Source organism: Carettochelys insculpta, chromosome 18 (genome assembly GCF_033958435.1).
Source record: "Carettochelys insculpta isolate YL-2023 chromosome 18, ASM3395843v1, whole genome shotgun sequence".
NCBI classification, from domain to species: Eukaryota; Metazoa; Chordata; order Testudines; family Carettochelyidae; genus Carettochelys; species Carettochelys insculpta.
In genome coordinates this window covers 16,526,041-16,545,152 of record NC_134154.1, presented here as the reverse complement: position 1 = coordinate 16,545,152, position 19,112 = coordinate 16,526,041, and the positions used below count along the sequence as shown (strand labels likewise).

Sequence of the window (19,112 nt, the reverse complement as noted above, 5' to 3'; positions counted from 1 at the left end):
GGAAAAAGACAGATCATCGCACGTCCACTTGACTGCAGGCGCTTTTAAGGAAAACCGCATCAGGTGAGATAACGCGGCGCTGGCTGGAAGGTCGGGGCTGTCGCCATGGGCTGAGGCTTGAGCCAGGGGGCTCAGGATGTACAGGGACGGGGGCTACTCGTGGGGTGCCCGTGGCCACTGCCGGGAGGCTGGCGTGGGCGGGGGCGGAGGTACAGTCCGCTGCGGGAGGCTGGGGGGGGCCTGGGGGTACGAGCTGCTGCTGGGGGGTGCCCAGACCTGCTGCTAGTCGCCCGGGGGTGCAGCCTCTGCGCTGCCCCGACGGACTCCCCGCTCCGCGCGCGCGCCGTTCCCTCCCCGCGCTGCCCCTGGAGCCGGGCGGGGCCTGCGGCGGACACGTGGGGCGGCCCAGACATGGCGCTGCCCGGGCAGAGCGCGGCGGCCGCGTTGGCCTCCAGCCTGGAGTCGGTGCTGCAGAGCCGGGCCGGCGCCAACCGCGTCTTCGAGATCCTGGAGCTGCTGCAGGTGTGAGGCCAGCGTGGGGAGGGGCTAAGGGCTGCGGGGTGGGTGAAAGTGGGGGAGGGGCTGGACTAGGGGGTCGGGAGCAGTGTGGGGAGAGAATAACGGGGGCGCTTGGGTTGAGGAGGGGCTGGGCTGGGGGGCACTGAGGAGGTCTGGGGGGGTTGCCGTAGGGCAGGAGTCTGTAACCTGTGGCTCCGGAGCAGCGTGCCGCTATTTAAGATTTCTTTGTGCCTCTTGACACTATAATTGCAAACGTTAGAATGAAAAAACAAAACAAAACAAAAAAAACCCTCCTGATTATTGTCAATAAACGGTGAACATCTAAAAGCCCAAAAATGAGCAGCTCGTATGTAAATAGCAAATGATAGGTAATCTCCAGACGCTGGAAAACTCCCCTGAGTGCGCTTCCGCGAGAGGGAAGGTTTGGGACTGCGAGTCAGGAAGATAGAGGTAGAACAGGTGCCTAAAGTGTGAGGAAATAAAATACGTAAAAAGTTTCTGAATGTCCTGCAGGAAGCATGTGTCTCATCATCCCATTACAAACCGTTGGTTCATGGGTCCTAAAACAGAGGTTGCAAAAAATACAGTTTGACGTTATTTTTAAGGGCTGTCTCATGGTCATGGGCATTGCGGCTCTTGAATTATTGAGATTTTTTACCAAATTGGAAAAAAAATGGCTCTTTCTGCTATTTTGGGATTCGACCCGGGCCATAGGGTGTGGGTCTGTGCTAGGGAGCGGGAGACCGGGGTGGGACGGGGAGTTGGTTGCACGAGGGGGAGGTGTGGGGATGTGGTGAGGAGGCTGGTTTCAGAGGCCTGGGCTATAGCAGGGGGCTTTGCAAACAGCAGTTTGTGGGAGGGGTTGCTCTTGTGGACCCAGTTAGGCAGGTTTCCTGCTGTCTCTGACTCCCCTTCGAGTACCCATCTGTCTCCACGTGGACTGTTTGCTCGCTGACCTCCCTGCTCTCCCTCAGGCAGATAAGAAGGACGTGATCCTTTGTGCCATCCACACCTGCAGCCGGCTGTTTGGAGCACTGCTGGAGAGGGGGGAGCTGTTTGTAGGCCAGCTGCCAGAAGAAGAGACCTCTGTCACAGGTAAGCTGCCTGTCTGATCTGTGCAGCACTATGAAAACCCTGGGCCACAGGCTTAGTGTGTGGGCAGATGGCCAAAGTTCCAGCATTATGCTATAGGAACTTCAACAATTTGCACTTTCCTCAGAGTCGGTTAAATCTCCTAGCACCCTGAGGGTGAGAGGTCTCAGTACAGCCTGGGGTACTTAGAGGGCTTGTACTTGTTGAGCTGGGAAATGGCTACACTACACACCCTGTTGTGGCTTAGACTCCTAGTGTGGATGCAGCCTATGGCTGAGGAGACACCATCTCTCCTGAGGAGCAAATGTGTTCTGCTCCGAACCCTAAAGAGACTAGGGGTGGATGGTGAGTGTAGCTGGGATAAGGGGGCCCATTTTTATCTGTATAGTGTGGATGCAGTTGTACCGCACTGACGTCGACATGTAATATAAGTTGCTGCAGTGAAATCACTACCAGATGTCTATAAACTATAAGCCCTAACTCTTTGTTACCATTTGGAAAGGATGTGCTTGTAACAAAAGCAGCTGACTTTCAGCCAGGTAATCTGGGTTCTGTTTCCGGCTCTGCTGCAGGCCTTCCTGTGCAACCTAGGATGAGTCACTTTACCTATCTTTGCACTTCTGCTTGCTACTGAAATAGGGAGAAGGGTTCTTTATCCCGTGGGGTAATTTGAGGCTTAACATTAATGCATTTTGAGATCCTCCGATGGAAGATGCCAGAGATTTGTGTGTTAGAAATGGATTAATTGAGGCCTGGGGGGGGGGGTTGTAACTTGCCCAAACCACATACCGTGTTAGTTCCTGAATGAATGATGGAATGAGCCTCTGGTTGCTGTTACTGGTTGTAAACCTGAGTCTGCTACCCTCCCTGAGCAGAACTGTCAGAAACAGTGTTCAGAAACCTCTGTTTCTATTTTGCCTTTCAGATAACTACAGTGCAGAAGACAAGTACAAAATATGGATGAGGCATCGTTATAACAGTTGTATCAACTGCTTGGTGGAGCTGATGGGCCATGAATCTTTTCAGGTCAAAGTAAGGTGTTTAATAATGATGTGCTACTTAGGGCTTGGTGTCCCTTCCAGAGCTTGCATTCTACAGTGGGATGATACTTAGATGGGATGCTATTGAGGTGAACATGGGGGAAGAGATTTGCTTTAATGGGTGACTCTCCAAGTGAGTTTGGAATCAGCATCCTAGTATGATGAGTGGTAGAAGACACTGCTGGTGAAAATGCTGTGTTTTGGATGAGGGACATAACCAATGTGATATCCTGCAACAATTTCTTTGCCACATAATATACTCATTTTTTATGTCCTAGTACATTGTTACCATTGCATAAAGACGCTTGCCTTCCTCTCTCAAATAGCATCTTCAGTGCCATCATATGTAGCTGGATCTTCTATTGTTACCTGTCATATTCTTCCTAATTAGAGTGTCCTTTTTTTTTTTGTCTCCTTTAATTTAAAGGAATTATCACTCTCTACCCTTATGAAGTTTGTTGAGTTGGAAGGGAAGTACCCTTTGGTCAAAGCAGAATGGAAGGGGAGTTTCATTTTCCCTCGTGAACTTTTAAAAGTGAGTGGCAGACCTTAAAAGTTGGTAGTGTCAACTGTTTTATGTCATTTTACAAAACCAGTTCACTCCATTGAAGATTGGGCAGTAGCTTTCTGATGCTTTCTGAGATAATAGAGTTCTGGGGTAGCTCCTGGCTGCAAAAAATGTCCCTTAGCGTTTTGTGTATAAGAGATACTGACTTGCTGCCTTTTTTTTTTTTTTTTTTTAAAAAAAACAAACCTTTGCTAGTTAGTTGTGGAGAACTTACTCCCTTATGAAGAGGACTCTTCACTCCTGATTTCCCACTTCCAAGAGTACCTAGAGTATGATGATGTTCGATACTTTGTGATGAAGGCTGTCACTGAAAATATTGGACAAGTCATGCAGAAAACAAAAGAGGTACTTAGAATATAGTATTTGAAACGGATCTGAATACTCCTGTGTTTGAAAGCTGTAACTTGCAGGCGAAGTGGGTGTTGACCCCTTCTTGGTCCTGGTGTTAGAATCTGAGACCTAGAGAGGTACCTCTGGCTCCTTTACATGCATTAAGCTCATTTCTATTTTGTTTGTATGCTGGGTTTGCAAAAATCAAGCTCAATTTTAATTAGGCATGGACCAAGAGAAATCCTTTTCTGGTTTTGCAGAGCCTCCTTGATTAGGTACTTGGTTGTGACATATCCAAACCTCAGCAATCTCTGGAGGACTGAGATAAAAGGTTTTGATTTTTGCTTCATTCTCCAGCAGATCAACACTGTTTTTTTTTTCTTTCAGGTGCCAATTTGGACCCAGGTTTTATATTAAACAAACCAGCAAAATTTGAGAGCTTGCAAGAATGACTCCAATATTCATCTGTCTTTGATTCTAACACCCAAAATTTTGTTTTAATGTTTTTTTTGCATGTAAAATGGACTGATGTTCAAATCATTGATCTTTTGTGCATGTGCTTCCCCACATCTTCTCCAGGTTCTGCTTCCAGTTTACCAGCAGAATGTATTTTCCCTAATTTCATCAATTAGCATGCCAACCAAAGAGAATGAGGTGGCCCATTTCATGGTAAAGCGAGGTTAGTAGACTTTGTAGTGTTGCTGTTAGCTTCATGTGATGGGGTATAAGTAGAGGGACACCACAAGTTGAAGAGTGTTTGCTTGCTAGAATTGCTGCTGCTGCTGAACTGATTAGAACACAATCCACATTCTGCAATGCAGAACTTTTAAGCCAAGTATTTGACACACTTATGACCATGCATTTAAAAAACACAAAAGTATACAGTCCTTTTTAAAGACAGCTTTTGAGCCTAGATTCTCATTAACTCTGAAGTTTAAAGAAGTGCATTTCTTCTATATTTTAGATCAAATTGCAATGATGTGAGAAAATCAAGCCAGGTTTAATTTCTGTCTGTGTAAATCTGCATGAGAAAAATTAGTGCATGCTGAAGAGAAAAGCTTTTCAAATATCCACAGCTCCATGTAGATTCAACCTGAAATAAAACTAAACTCAGTTGTGCCTGGCTAGCTATAATAATTTTAGTCGTGTTCCTGCAACCCCTGCATAACTCAGATTTTTGCACAAGTTGAGGGGAGATGAAAACCAGGCTGCAGCCTGGTTCCCAGCTGTCTTGGGCTAGGAGCAGCTGGGAACCAGGGGGCAGCCTGGTTCAAGTCTCCCTGCCACTTGCGGGACCCGGGAAACTGACCAGCCATAAGCTGGTCAGTTTCCCAGGTCCCACAAGCCCAGGGGAGAGTTTTCTGGGTCCCGCTTCTTCCTGCTGCTTGTGGACCTGGGAAACTGACCAGCTCATGGCTGATCAGCTTCCCTGGTCCTGCAAGTGGTGGGGAGCTTCTGTCTCCCACCCACTCCCCAGCCAGGGACCCTGAGGCTGGCTGTGCTGGTTGGACGCTACCCAGCCAGCTTCCAGCTGCGGTGATGCGGGGTCTCCCCGCCCACAGCACAGCCCCCTCCAACCTCTTTCCCATGCAGACACAAGATACATACATTTGAAATGCACATATCTTGGAGGATTACTGTATAATATAATTTCCTTTAAAGGGCCAGAAGAAAGGAATAGGTGTTTCTGTCATTTCAAGTTAACTATTTGTCTTGCTTTTTTCCTTCAATAGCTAACCAGGAAGAATGGAAGGTATCAAAACTTAAGGTAATACTTTGTTTGATGCTTGGTAGAGTTCAGCTTTCTCTTTCTCAGTATGTTTAGCTCTGTGTTTGCATTTTTTATTTCAGGAGCATAAGCGGGCCTTTGAAAGGATGTGGCTTGGCTTTCTTAAACACAAGGTGAGAGTGAGCGAGCCTTTATTGCTTTAATTTAGCCTCCTCTAATTCTTGCTGCTCTTCTGGTCCTGGAGCTCTCTGGAAATCATCCACATACCTCATCACGCTTGGCAGCATGAACAGATGTGTGGTGGGACCAGCTAAGAGCAGACGAATTTGCTTCTGCTTATGATTTGGGCTCAGTTGCCGAGTGATGTTGCATTGCACCATCTAGTCACTTATAAACCCGTCTTGATGTTTTTCGTTTCCTTTTTATCATCCCCTTGTCTCCCTAAGGAGCTCATCCCTTATTTGTTACCTACGTGTTTAAAAGAATGGAAGACAGCTCTTCTGTGCTGCTGTGGTCCTTGACCTGGCAAATCGCACCATGGGAGCAGAGCCTTGCACAAATCATCATTGATTTCACAGGGGATCTCTGCAGGCTCAGGACCTTTATCTCTAAACTATGCTGTATCTGTCCATAACATTTCAGTTTTCTTCCTGTGTCAGCCCTTCTAGTCATTGTGTTGCTTCTCCTCTCTGAATTCTTCTCTGGAACAATTGTCTGATGCCGTGGTTCTTAAACTTTTGTATTGGTGAACCCTTTGACATGGCAAGCCTCTGATTGTAACCCTCTTATGCATTAATATCACAGTTCTTTTATACTTAACACTATTATAAATGCTGGAGGTGAAACAAGAGATTGGGGGTGGAAGCTGACAGTTCATGAGTCCCATGTAATAACCTCATGACCTTCCCCTCCCACCATCCCCTGCCCCATTTGAGAGCTCCTCATTTAATGTTGTTTCTTCCTTCATAGCTACCAACCCGCCTTTACAAAAAGGTTCTTGTAATTTTGCATGATTCTATCTTGCCTCACCTGAATGAACCTACCCTGATGATAGACTTCCTGACAGTCGCCTATGACATAGGTGGGTAAAGAGAGGATTCCGTGAACCTTGGGGCATGGTGAAGGACTGTGGCACTATTACATCTCTCTTTACAGTGTTGTATGGGTTGGCTAAGAAGACAGTTTCCTCTCAGCCTTTCCTGGGGATGAGGCAAAGAGGGACCCATCTGGCTGATTTGTGGGGATGTGGTTGCTTTTGGCCAGAAGGGAAGCAGCCTTGAGGAAAGCAGGGAAAAACAGACAGAACTTTGGGACCCTTGAAGGTGAACTAACAAGTAATAAACCAAATTGGTGGACAGGAGCTGTTGGAGGTTTTGAGAAGAGGTGAATTATTTTACTCTGGTTCTTTGTACCTAAGAAGAGTCTGCTCAGAGCTATAGATCAAGGCATGTACCAGAGAGATCTAAACCACAGAGTTAATGCTCTTCTGAAACAAGCAAAGCTTCCATTTTGGCTGTGGTTGAGTATAAGATGCTCAACATTTGTGCAGACCTGTTAATTCTGAGGAAACCTCTTTCCCTCCAGACATTGCCCTCCTGTGGTGGGGGAACGTGGGGATTAGGCCAGCAATACTGTGCTTCTTTCAGCTCCTTTCTTTGGCCATTTCCTTTTTAATAACAGCTAAAATCAGTCAGTAGCAAAAAGCTCTTTAAATGATTTGTGAAGTCTCCGGAAGTCTTTAGTTGAATGTAGCTGAAATTCAATGACTCCCTTGAATTTTACAGCCAGTCATTACGCTGGGGGTTTTTCATGTAGGTTAACTGCTTTCTTTTTGAGGGCTCTTCATTTTGAGTCTTTAGAGGGCCTGTTTACTTTAACATTTGCTCCAGAAACGAGTGATGGGTTATCAGCTTGGTTCCATCTTACTTTTCACTTTTCTCTTTTATAGGTGGTGCAATCAGTCTCCTAGCCTTAAATGGGTTATTTGTTCTGATTCATCAGCATAACCTGTAAGTAAAAAGAACATCTTGTTTAAAAGGAAAGTGGTTTGTTTGAGTAGAGTTTTTCAGTTTCCCCTTTATATGTAGAAGGGACAGATGTGGATTCCCCAGTTCTCTGTGCTCTCTAATTCTCTCATTAAAAAAGTAAAGTACTACAGGGTTTTGCACTGGGGTCTGGTCTACTGGGTGTTGGGCTTTTTGCTAGTCCAACCCATATTTTTAATGCCTAAATGGAATCTATGAGCACAGAGTGCTTGAAAACCTGCCCCCATTTGTGCACAGCACTGCAGGATTTGGGGCTGTTACTAGTGAATATAGCAATATGTTTTCGTGAGGTGTGGGCCACACGCTTTGGAGCTAGTTATAGCTACCATCTGGGATGCATTTTACCGCCTGCAGTGAAGCAGTACTCGTTGTGTGGGTTTGAGCTGAAGAGCCCCCAGTTTTGACTTGATTCCTGAGAGGGGGAGAAGAGGAGGCGAGGTGTCTGTGTGTGTGTTGTAGGATGGGGTGAATTTGCTCTGCTCTTATTTTGCTGTGAGTTCTCTATGGTTGTATATCACCCCTGAGTAGGCACCAGCCCTTCTGCCATCCTGTCCTCATCCCTGCCACCTTCTGCTCCATGCATGAGTTCACTTTGTTTGTTTGAGCTGTTGTTTGTTCTGCAGTGGCTCTCTTCAAATCTGTCCCTGGGAGACTTTGGCCATTTCAGTCCACCTCCCAGTCAGCCAGGTCCCAGTTACAAAATCCCACCATTGCTTGTCAGCAGTTTGGGTCGGGGTGAATGAGCATGAAGACTTACCTGCCCCTCCAGGGAAAGGTGCAGTCACGTTTGCAGTGGGGGGCTATTGCATTTTATCTGTCAGTGATCCTGAGCCATCGTCTTCGATGGGAGCTTTGTTGTTGACTTTATTGGGTGTATCTCAAGCCGGTGGGCTTTCCAGGTTCCCAAGCTGGCCATGCAGCATCTACCAAAAGCACACATGGTGGGGGAGAGGATTTTCCATCTGGCAACTCAGTTGAAAAAGGCCAAATGAGAGTGGCCTAGGGAAGGGACAGAGCATGAGATTAGCCTGTAAGAAACACCACATTACTGGGGCACAGAGTGACATTGTGCTTCTAAGTCAAGAATTTGAAAGATCTGTTTGTTTTTTTTCTGACAGGGAATACCCCGATTTCTACAAAAAGCTGTACAACCTCTTAGATCCCTCCATATTCCACGTGAAGTATCGAGCCCGGTTTTTCCACTTAGCTGACTTATTTTTGTCTTCATCGTAAGTACCAGGGTTATAATATAGAACCAGTTATTTTCCCCCTCTGTTTCTGACCGACCAGAGACTGCCCTTGAGCAATCTCTGTGTGCCAGCTAATTTTATTTGCTGTGTCTGCAGGGTCAGAGTCTTGTTAGCCTTATGTAGGGAACTGGACTTGAGAACATGACTTAGTCCTGTTCCCTCATTTTGCACAGACAGAATTTTTGAAGATTTGTCATATTCCTGAAGAGATTAGGAAGGAAAAATGCAGTTATGTATTAATGTTCTCTGCAGTCCTATGTGAGCGTATGCTGCTTGGCATTCACTTTTGCTGATGTTTTAAACCAGTAACTAGAAACACTGAGCAAATAAATTCTTTCTATGGTTTTGGTTGCAAGTACGTAATTCAGGAGTAGCATACAGAGAACTTGCAAGATTTCACAGACCTATTAACGCCATTGAGAAGTTTCTGGCCTTTCATAGGTATCAGCCCCTCCTAACACCATCAGTTCAGTGCATGTAATGAAGAAGCTAGATAAATAAGCTGCTAATTTGAGGCCATATTTCTATTGTGCTTCAGTAGTGAAATAAACCAAGAACAACAGTGTTTGTGATTTACCATTAGAAAATCAGTCTGAATTTTTGTTTTAGATTTTTGCATACTTCTTGGTGAGTAATAAGGCTTTGCAAGCAGTGCATTTCTAAAAGCCTTTGTACAGGGGCATATATTAAACCGCAAGGGTGAGTAGCTATAGCTCATCATTCTTAATCTTAGTTCTTCTGTCCCAGACAAAGTGCCTAGATTGGCTGATGGGTGCTGTAAAATGGAATTGGTTAGTAAAAATAAGGAAAAGCATCACATACACTTACCAGGCATTGCAGACTGGTTTTACCTTCATTGACAAAACACTTGCCTTACTCCTGAAGATGTTTCATAAGGGTATGATCCTGGCCTATGTACAAGTTACACGCACACAAAACTTCATTGAAAGAATAGAAGTGAAGTGACAAAGTCAATCGCAGATTAGCAGATGCCAGAGTTAAGATTGCTTGTGCAAACCACCTCATGCAAAACAGTGGGTGGTTCTGGCAGCTGACAGGGTGCCGTGGGAGGAGAGGGGAGCGCCCTGGTCACAGTCAGTCCCTCTAATTTCCAAATGCTATGCCCAGAGTCACAGCTCCTACCTTGCACCAGGTTCCAGCTGCTAGTTCAGGCTGGGCTGGGGGAGGAAGGGACCTCCTCTTCCGCTGCACGGGCTGCTGTGGGGTCAGGTCAGACCCGACCCTTTTCCAGGTACTTCCGCTGACTGCAGGAAGTGCCACAGCTGCTGTCTGGGAGTCTGGCTCTGAAAGCAGTTCCATCATGCAGAAGTAAGGGTGGCAGTGCTGCATCACCAATTTGTGACTCCTCTTTTGGTCAGACCCCCGTGGTTACAGTACTGTGACATGTTCTAGTTAAATATCTGAGGCCATGATGCTTGGGTTTTTCAAACCCTTTGAGCAGGAACTTTACCAAAGCAGTCTGGGATTTTGGCGAGGCCCCTTTTCCAGTGACCAGGGAGCTTCCAAATTCTAGGCATGAAACAGAAAGGGCTGTGGGTGGCTCATTGCCTTTCGCTGGGACTCCGCAGCCGTGTCCGTGCTGTTAATTAATGTGATGAAAAGAAGCTAAAGTGAGATGTGAGGACTTTTTCTTGTAACATCTTTACATTGGGTTGTCCGAGAAGGGCAAGTCCACATGAAAATCATGCACTCAGCGACTGCTATGTTGTGTCTGCAGCAGAGTTTTGGAGCCTCACCTGTGAGAGCCCTTGTAAGGCTTTGACACTTGGATATCTTCTTGGTCTCTGTTATTTTCAATAGGCATTTGCCAGCGTACCTGGTGGCAGCGTTCATAAAGCGCCTCGCCAGGTTGGCCCTCACCGCTCCTCCCCAGGCTTTGCTGCTGGTTATTCCCTTCATCTGCAATCTTTTCCGGAGGCATCCAGCTTGCAAGGTTCTTGTGCACAGACCCGATGGGCCTGAAGGTAATAAGGGAACAGGGAGGGGGCTTGCAGCACACTACATAGTGTTCACAAAGGGCTGACTGGCCACCTGGGAAGGTGAAATCCCAGCTCCAGATTTTCTTAACAAAGATTCAAAATATTCCCACCATACCTTCTTTGTCTCCAGGAGTTGACAGACCATCTACCAAAGCTCCCCAGTCCTCTCCCTCCAGCTGTTGCTCCTAGCCTCTGTCTTCCTCTTGATCATTCCACCCAGTAGAAGCAGAGAGCTCCTGCAGGTCCTTTCCTGATGCTAGTGCTCCCTATCTGCTCCTCTGCCTTAAAGGCAGGAAACCTTGTTTGAGACTGTCTGCAGGGCCCGTGGCTGGAGGCAAGCATGTGAACATGCTGTGACAGCTGCGAGTGGGCTCATGGACTGATACACCCACCCACCAAATGCCCTGGTACACACACCTAATGACGCTGTAGTGCCAGAGTGTATGTTTTAAAGGAACCAATAAATATAGAAACAAAAGGTTTCTGGAGCAGGGCCTGGTAAGTCGGCGCTTTGTACTGAGTTGTAGCTGCAAAACTTGCCATTCTCTGGTTTTCCATTGAAATAAATGTTTTTGGAGGACATCTGTGTGGATGGATTTTGAATGAGCAACTGGTGCTTTTTGTGTCCACTTGGAGATGCTCTAAAGGGCCTTATTTTCAGAGGGTGTCTGCTTGGCCCTTGTTGAAGGTCACATTCCATGTTGGCTGCCCAGAATCACTAGTCACTTGGAAGTGTTGGTGCCTGTGAGTCTTGTAAGCCGTTTTAATCAACTCCTTGGATGCCCCAGGGCAAACTTTATTCTGCTCAATAAGAAGAAAGAAATTTTTTTTTGGATATGAATAAATATGCTCAGGCTTTGCTTAGCTCCCAGTATTTGTTCCACCAGGTTGACTTAATGGCCTCCAGTGTCTTCAGTGCCTTTTCTATGAACTAGCAGATGATGGTCCTACACGAGTGATGAGATGGGGCTGCATGAAACTCCTGTCATCACTTCAGATCATTTTGATATCTTGCCTCCAGCTCTTAATCACCTCCTGTTCTCATTAGGGACTGTGCTTCGTTCAGCAGCTTGAGTCCTGGTTTGGTGTGTGAGCCGCTCTGAGGTCTACCAGGTCCAATCCGTATGGGCCGCTTCTTCAACCACAGGCGTGTCGGATACCCTTCCTTGTCCCAGTCTAGCTGTGCCTGTTGCTCTCGCTTGCTGCCATGTATCTCCATACTGGGAGGCCATGAGTTGTACATTGTAGATGTTCCCCATAACATCTCACTCTGTCTCTCAGATCTAGCAGAAGATCCGTACATTATGGATGTGGAAGACCCATCAGAAAGCAGGGCTTTGGAGAGTTCCCTCTGGGAGCTGCAGGTAAGTCCTCCACTAATACGATTGCTGCAGGACACAGACTCCTTCCGCCACGTTTGCTTACGTCCCACCCTCCGCTGCATGACTTGCAAGGGGAGGTGTCACTTAAAGGAACATGGTTTGAAATGAGGTGCTTTCCTGGTGAGCGTCCTCCTTGCTTCATAGTAGGAACAGAGGCCCAAGAGGTGAAAGATTTTTCATGCACAAGAGCTGGCCTGTAGTTTTGTGGAGGAAATGACTGAGTGCAAGTCTGGTCACACAGCTGGAAGCAGGTTATTAGCTGTCAGATACAATACTGAGAACAGCAAAGATCCTCTATTGAATTGGTGGGGGCGGGGGAGGCCAGAGAATAAAAACGACCCCACTAAACCCTTGTGACATTTAATTAGGACAAATCCAGTGGGGTGCCAAGGAACTGAATGTCTAGAGAAGGGTATTCTCTTCTTCCATTTCTTTGACTCTTCACCTGGGATTCTCTAGTGGAGGTTCTAAAACGCTACTGCGTCAGACACCTTTTGCATAAGGGAGGAAGCCTGCAAGAAGCTGTGTTGCAGAATCATTTGTGGCTTTTGTTGCTGTAATGTGCCTCTGGGCAGAGAAGGAGCTGAGGACCCAGGCTGTGGTGGACACAGGCCAAACCTTGGAGTTCTTACCAGTTAATCCCTGCCTGTGCTGCATAGTGTCTGCATGCATTGTCCCTACGTTGTGGTCTGGATCAAGAGGCAGCTGACTGATGTGGCAGGAGGCTGGATTTCTAGATGCTCCGCATGGCTGCTGTTGCTCAGGCAATAAGGCCCCCATCCTACAGGGCTTTTGGGTGCCTCGTTCCCATGGGCACTAGGAGTTTATATGCCTCTGAGGATGCAGGCTTTAGTCAGACTCTGGGCAGTGTTAGCTTGTGCAGAGGTTCCCATGCCAGCAGGGGCCCGATGGATTCTTCTCATACTCACCTGATGGTCGATTGTACCTTTCTTCTTGGTGCTTCAGGCCCTTCAGAACCACTATCACCCCGATGTGGCCCGAGCAGCTGCCATTGTGAACCAGTCGCTGTCTGAACTGGAAGATGACATCTCAGCGCTCTTGGAGCTATCTGCCTATGAGGTGGGTCATTCGCTTGCTGTGTGTTTGAATGCCAGTAGTGGATTGGGGGCCTGGGACAGGATCAGCTGCTGCAGAGGCTGTTCAGGTGCATTACCTGCTGCCCAGGTGGGATTGGCAGCTGAGCTCTGCAATGTGCTAAGCTATGCTCAGCCTGCCACTTGGGAGGGCTGTAGGAATGGGAGCTGTGAGGCTGTGGCAGGAGCAGGGCTAGATTTACTAAAGCCATCATGTTGCTAGTGTCATACAGGTTGAATCTCTAGTCCGACACAACATCCATAATCCAGCATGATTTTAGTTAACCAAGCGACCACTTACCATGGGTGTGGCCAAGGTCCCATGGTCCCATAAAGTTTGTTTCCGGCCACCAGTCCTGGCTCTCAGTGTTCTGTGGTCTTATTTAGCTGTAATTTACCCCAAATGTCTTCTAAGAGCCCAGTAGGCAGTGGAAGTGTTGGTAATACACCAGACAATATTGACGTCCCCTAGTCTGGCAAATTCTTTCATTCGGCACAGGTCAGGTCCCAAAGTTGCCAGAGGAAAGAGGTTCAACCTGGACTAATTTGCCAGCTCTAGTTTGTCCTGGAGGAGTCTCAGCAGCCAAAATATTTCCTCTGCCCACCTTCTCATATCGGAGCATGCTGCTGCAGCTGCAGTGAGGCAGAGGAACTGCCGAGAGCTCTGAGCACCGCTTTGGCCCCCGTTATGGCTTGTGTGTCAGAGGCTTTGCACAGGGGGTGAATATGCCCTTCCATGCATTGCTTGGTGCTGCCAGTGCAGCATGATAAAAAGTGCAGCTCCCCTAAAACATTCACCCACTTGCGTGCGGCTGCCTTTAAAAGCGGTTTCTTCCCCCACCCCCATTGTCGCATCACTAAAAAACCTTAGAGAATTACAATTTCTTGCCTTGGGTGTGAGCTAAATATATGGCCTTGCGTGACTGGAATTTGTTTCCCCAAAATATCTTGTTTCAATAGCTCTTTGACCAAGAACTAAAGAAGAAAGCCCCCAGCAGCGTGCCCCTGGAGTTTGAACAAGCAAGAGGATTGTTTGGCAAGAAGAACGACATCTTGGTGGAGCATTTTGCATTAGAGTGATGCTGCCTTTCTGTAATAAATGTTTCTTGGTAACAAACTGTGGGAGACTCACCTGGCTGTTTCATGGGTATTTTCATTGAGTTTTGGCTGTGAAATCCAAGTTGAGGGTTGGACCAGTTGAGATGCTCCTGTGACTTTTGTCCACATCCATGAAGTGAGTCTTCCTTTTCATCCTCATGAGAGATCCCTTGTTTTGCACGGGCTCCCTTCTGCATTTTATTTTCACCTCTTGCCTGGACTTAGAAAGTGATTTTCTCTGTGGATAATAGTTCTATGATTGTTCACTGCTGGGTTCTATTACCTTCCTATGAATCGTCCATATTGGCCATTGACTGTATGTGGAGCTGGATGGACCTGATCAGCCCTGGCGGTACATTCATCACATTGGTGTCTGGGTGGGTGGAGGTGAGAGGTGTGGGGGCCCTATCAGTCCATTAAGCCTGAGTCCTGCCCAGGTTTCACTCCAGAGGCAGTGCTTGTAGTATAGTTGATCCTGTTGTAGGTAGTTTCAGTACACGGCTTATGAAACAGTCTCATGGAAAGACTCATTGTTTTTGGATCTTTGACAAACATCAGCTAGTAAGAAATTAGTTTAGTTAGAGAAGTATTAGTAACTTTTTCAGGTATTGGTTTTTGGGTTCTACCTGCAGAGGCTGAAAGAACTGATACTGGATTTCCAAAAGCAGCTGTTCACACATGGCACCAACTAACTCCATCTACTGTGATGTCAGCAGGACCAAATTCTTGCATGCATGTTGGTCACTTGGTACAAAGGCTATGTCTACACTAAACCACAAAGTATGATTTTAAGAGATTTAGCTTGATTTTATAATGTGACTGTCTTCACTGGAAACAGTGTTATTTTAAATTGATTTTCTTTGCCTCCAGAGGTGTCTGTTCTGGCCACTTTCACCTCCACTGGTCTCCAGGTGTGCAGGAAGTAGGTAACAGGAAGCCCAGGAATTTGAATTCATTTTCTTTTTGGCCAGCGTGGCTAGCAGACCTCAGGAGCGATCACATCTAGTCCTGAGTTCTCAAAGTTGCAAAAGAACCCCAGCCTGGAGCCAGCAGGAGACCGGGATCTCATTTCTGTGACGGGCGATGAATCTGTGCTGAGTAAACTGCGAATCAGCAAAAGAAATGCAGACATTGATGGGAAGATTTCCCAGCATGCTGAAGAAAGGCTACACCAGTGGGGCTCAGCAGGGATGGGTGGAAATCAAGCCCTTTTCTCACCACCTCCAGCGTGGCTGGCAGACTGTGCGTAGCCTTCCAGATGCCAGCCTGTCCTGTTCTGCACAGGGTTTCAGTGCTTTAGGAGGCTTTTTTCCTGCGCACAATTTAGCAGGAGGGACCAAGTAAGTTGTTTCCTGTGCTGTACGTTTTGCAGGGTTGCCCCCACCTTCCACATCTTGACATGCGTCTGGTGGACTTGCTCCTTCCCCTCAGCACGCAGCTTTTAGGTTTTAAAGTGGTCCCCGCTAGAACTGCAGATGGTCCCCCCTCCACAAAATGCACAATCATACGCTCTCACCATGTTCCCTGGTTTCCCCTTGTCAGGGGCCCACAGTGCTGGGCGTGGGGGGCAAGGACAGCCTCATCCCCTTTACAAAATAAATGGCATTGGTTAAAATGGAGGAAGGTGCAGCTGGAGGTGCTTTCATGAAGGTCAGGCACATGCAAGTGGTGGGTGTCACAGTAGTTAAAAGCAGCAATTCGCTTATCTGTCTGCTCATTCAAAAAGCTAATTTTAAAGGATCCCTGATTTGCATTTCATCTGTCTGTGCTTTGCTGATTACCTTTGGGTCCAGCTTTTCATAAACACTGCCCAGGACATCTGCCTGTGCCCACTTCTGCATTCGATTTTCTCGAAAGAGAGTTGTCTTTGGTTAAGTTTCCTACACGCTCCCTGCAAGGCCACATTTCCTTCCCAAAGTGTGTGGCTCAGGGGTGCCACTTGCCCATGAAATAATGAAGCCTGTGGGCCTCTCTCTTCCTTCCCTCTACTACACAGGCAGTGAGTGAGTGCATCTTTACCAGAAGAGGCAAGGGACTCTCTGCTATTCACAGGCAAAATAATTCTTGACCAGGGTCAACAGGTGCCAAATGACGAATGCTCCATGATCTCCCAGGTAGCTTCTGATGGGCCCACAGCCCATGTTGGACACATCTGTATAATGGAGCAGGAAGTCAAACTTAAAGGTTTCCACTTCACCCTCCTGAGTAAAAGGGAAAGCCACTTGTCAAGGTTTCCACTTTCCTCAACTTTACTATACTACTTCCTCAACTTTGCCAGTCTACTGTGCTCTGGGCATATTGGCCCATAAATTGACGGCGTCAGTCATCACAGGGTTGGCCTGTAGGAAGCATCCTGAGTCAGGGGTAGGCTTCAGAAAAATGGCTGTTTGTTTTCAGCGGCTGGGGGAGCGAGGGCAATGCACTGTAGGATGATATCAAACAACCACTTGTGCATTTTCCTCATAACACCCTAGCAAAAACCCAAAATGCAATGGGGCTGGTGAAACTTTGGGATTGATGCCCACAATGCATTACTGCACCAGTCAAACTTTGGAAATTTTACTGGGGAATCACAAAGTCGACTTTGAAGAGAGGGTGTGGACACTGGCCATCGGCTTTATAGACTATAGGTAAAAAGTCGACTTCAATAATTTGACTTTATTTCATAGTATACATACAGCCAAAGGTGCCTTGGAACATTACCACAGGCTATTCTCTCCTTTTCTAAGAAGGAGCACAATCTTGGGGATTAATGTGGCCAAACTGCAGTGGGAGGCTGTGCAGGTCCTGGCTATTATCTCCAGAGTGCTGTTGGTTAAACATAGTTCCACTTACAACTTGGAGGAAGAGGAACATGGCCAGTGAAGCCTGAATGCCAGTCAGATTCAAAATGTTTGATACAGCTAGTTGAATAGCTTAGTAAAGCCCCACACCTGGATTTCCAGAAACGATGCAGAAATCTTCTTTGCTGTTGATACGAGTTTGAATCTTGTGAGATTGTGCGGTGATCTAACTAAATACTTGCTTAATTGTAAGCATGCAAATAGTCTCTTTGAAATTAATGTGATCCAGTAGTCTTTAACAAGTTGCTCTTGTTCAGTTGATTTTAGTTCTGCTTTGTAACAATTTGAATACAAAATATTTCTCCATCTCTTGCAAGAAGGAGGAAAAAGGGGGTAGAGGCCTAATTTTGGGAAGGTGGTGGGGACAGAAGTAGAAATCTCAGGGTCTCTGCAAAAGTTGGGGTAGAATAAATCCTGTGATGGTGTCTTTCAACAGTGTCCAGCTTTCTATTGTCTGTAAGCTATTAAGTGTGGGGCAAGTAGCAAATTACCAAGGGTCGTATACAAGGAATTCAATAGATAGTTTCTGCTTGTGGCTCAGGGGGTGTGATCCTAGTTTCCAGTGTGCAGTGCTGAATCCCTCTCCTGAGTCATTTCGTCCCACGGCACCTCTGCTGTTTGCACTTCAGATACTCTTCCAAAGGATTTGGCTGAGATGTTCAAGGGGTCTTTGGGGAGTTAGATGCTCAACTCCAGATAAATTTCAGTAAGAGCTGAGCATCTACCTTCCTTTGGTTCCTTTGAAAGCCCATTATTGGCTTCTCATATGCAAAGGCAGAACTGTGGTCTCAGCTGGTCCTCTTGCCCACTCTTCTGATAAAAGCAGAAGGGTGATGCAGGGGTTGTGACGCTAGCCAATGCCTTGGGAATCCTAGGCACAAGCCTCCACTGTGTCTCTCTCCCTTATCTGTAAAATGGAGATGCTAGCAGAGCCCTACCTCACAGGGGTGTTGCGAGGGTTGTTAAAGACAGTGAAGGCTAACAGCATATTGCTCATGGGAATAAGGGGACTTCGAAGTAGGCGGGGTCCTTTCGAAAAGGAGCCCCGTCTGGATGAGCCACGTGGCAGCGAACCACGTCAATTTCGAAGCGCCGCGGCTGCCTGCATGCTAATGAAGCGCTGAATATGCATTTCAGCGCTTCATTAGTAAACTTCGAAATGGCCATTTGCGTGGCCATTTCGAAGTTTGGGGCTAGTGTAGACACGGCCTTTATAAGCAACACAATCAAAGCACAGATACAGTATCATGTCCCCCAATGCACTGCACGTATTAAAGGGGGAGTTATCCAACGTTTCGAGATCACATACCATTTGCTATTTAGATACGAGTTGTTCATTGTTGGGCTTTTAGCTATTCACTGTTTATCAGTAATAATCAGGAGTTTGTTTTTTAACTTTGCAATTACAGTGTCAGGAGCCACAAGTCCTGAAAGAGCTGCCTGTGGCTCAGCAGCTGCAGGATGCAGACCCATGCTCTGTGGGATGGTGTCCCCATGAATAGGCACTGCTGAAATGGTTGAAGGATTCGGCGGGAGTTACGTAGCATGTGTTCTCTGTCAGCTGTGTGCTTGTGCAGCCACTCAGGAGATACTCAAACGCAGCCGAGCTGATTAGCGGAGCGCCCACAGCTACGGTTTTTAATTTCTGCTAGCGGTGCACATTTGCACATGCCTGGCTAAATGTACAATTTATTCCATGCTTGGATAGAAAAAATCCACACGCGGATGGAAAAATCAGAGGGATCATTGATGCTGGCCCTTCTGCACGAGGGTGAATTCCACCCCAGGTGTGGTCACGTTTCTTTTTTCCCCTTTAAGTGCATCTGTGTTAATTACATCAGCGCTCTGCTGCGATGGCCAGTGCTGTGCGTGGGGCTTTCTTGTGCCCTGGACTTCAGCACAAATGCTCACATTTGTAAAGGCAAATGAGCTGGGAGAGCTTGTCGAGCACTGCCTGGCCTCTGCATGCCTGCTCTTGTTTGTAGGCTGGATATAATGAGTAGAGCATCTGGTACTACCGGCAGTGTTAAGTCTGAACTGGCTTGTAGTGGCATAGCGTCTGTCAGCTTGGATCATAGCTAGGGAGTGCAAAACAGAATGAAAAATTCAGATTTTTTTCTCC

At 46.9% G+C, this 19,112-nt stretch overlaps 1 protein-coding gene across 2 annotated transcripts; it reads left to right on the top strand.

Annotated features, from left to right (window-relative positions):
* Positions 1 to 394: 394 nt before the first annotated feature.
* On the top strand, positions 395 to 14,174 carry NOC4L (nucleolar complex associated 4 homolog). 2 transcript variants are annotated; one of them, XM_075012852.1, is made up of 15 exons: positions 395 to 522; positions 1,498 to 1,614; positions 2,537 to 2,643; positions 3,079 to 3,186; positions 3,415 to 3,564; positions 4,129 to 4,228; positions 5,283 to 5,317; positions 5,401 to 5,451; positions 6,248 to 6,359; positions 7,227 to 7,287; positions 8,442 to 8,552; positions 10,395 to 10,558; positions 11,855 to 11,937; positions 12,922 to 13,035; positions 14,010 to 14,174. In XM_075012852.1, exons 3-15 carry the CDS (start codon positions 2,572 to 2,574, stop codon positions 14,127 to 14,129), a joined length of 1,281 nt encoding a protein of 426 aa, XP_074868953.1. In that variant the 5' UTR covers positions 395 to 522; positions 1,498 to 1,614; positions 2,537 to 2,571; the 3' UTR covers positions 14,130 to 14,174. The 2 variants fall into 2 exon arrangements, with proteins under 2 accessions (XP_074868953.1, XP_074868952.1); XM_075012851.1 differs by having other exon boundaries at positions 1,494 to 1,614.
* The last annotated feature ends 4,938 nt before the right edge of the window (positions 14,175 to 19,112 follow it).

Bases quoted from the DNA above. Each gene is read 5' to 3' on its own strand.
- NOC4L (XM_075012851.1), top strand. From the start codon at position 412: ATGGCGCTGCCCGGGCAGAGCGCGGCGGCCGCGTTGGCCTCCAGCCTG. The intron at 4,229-5,282 runs GTTAGTAGACTT...TTCCTTCAATAG, and splicing joins CCATTTCATGGTAAAGCGAG to CTAACCAGGAAGAATGGAAG. The intron at 10,559-11,854 runs GTAATAAGGGAA...TCTGTCTCTCAG, and splicing joins CAGACCCGATGGGCCTGAAG to ATCTAGCAGAAGATCCGTAC.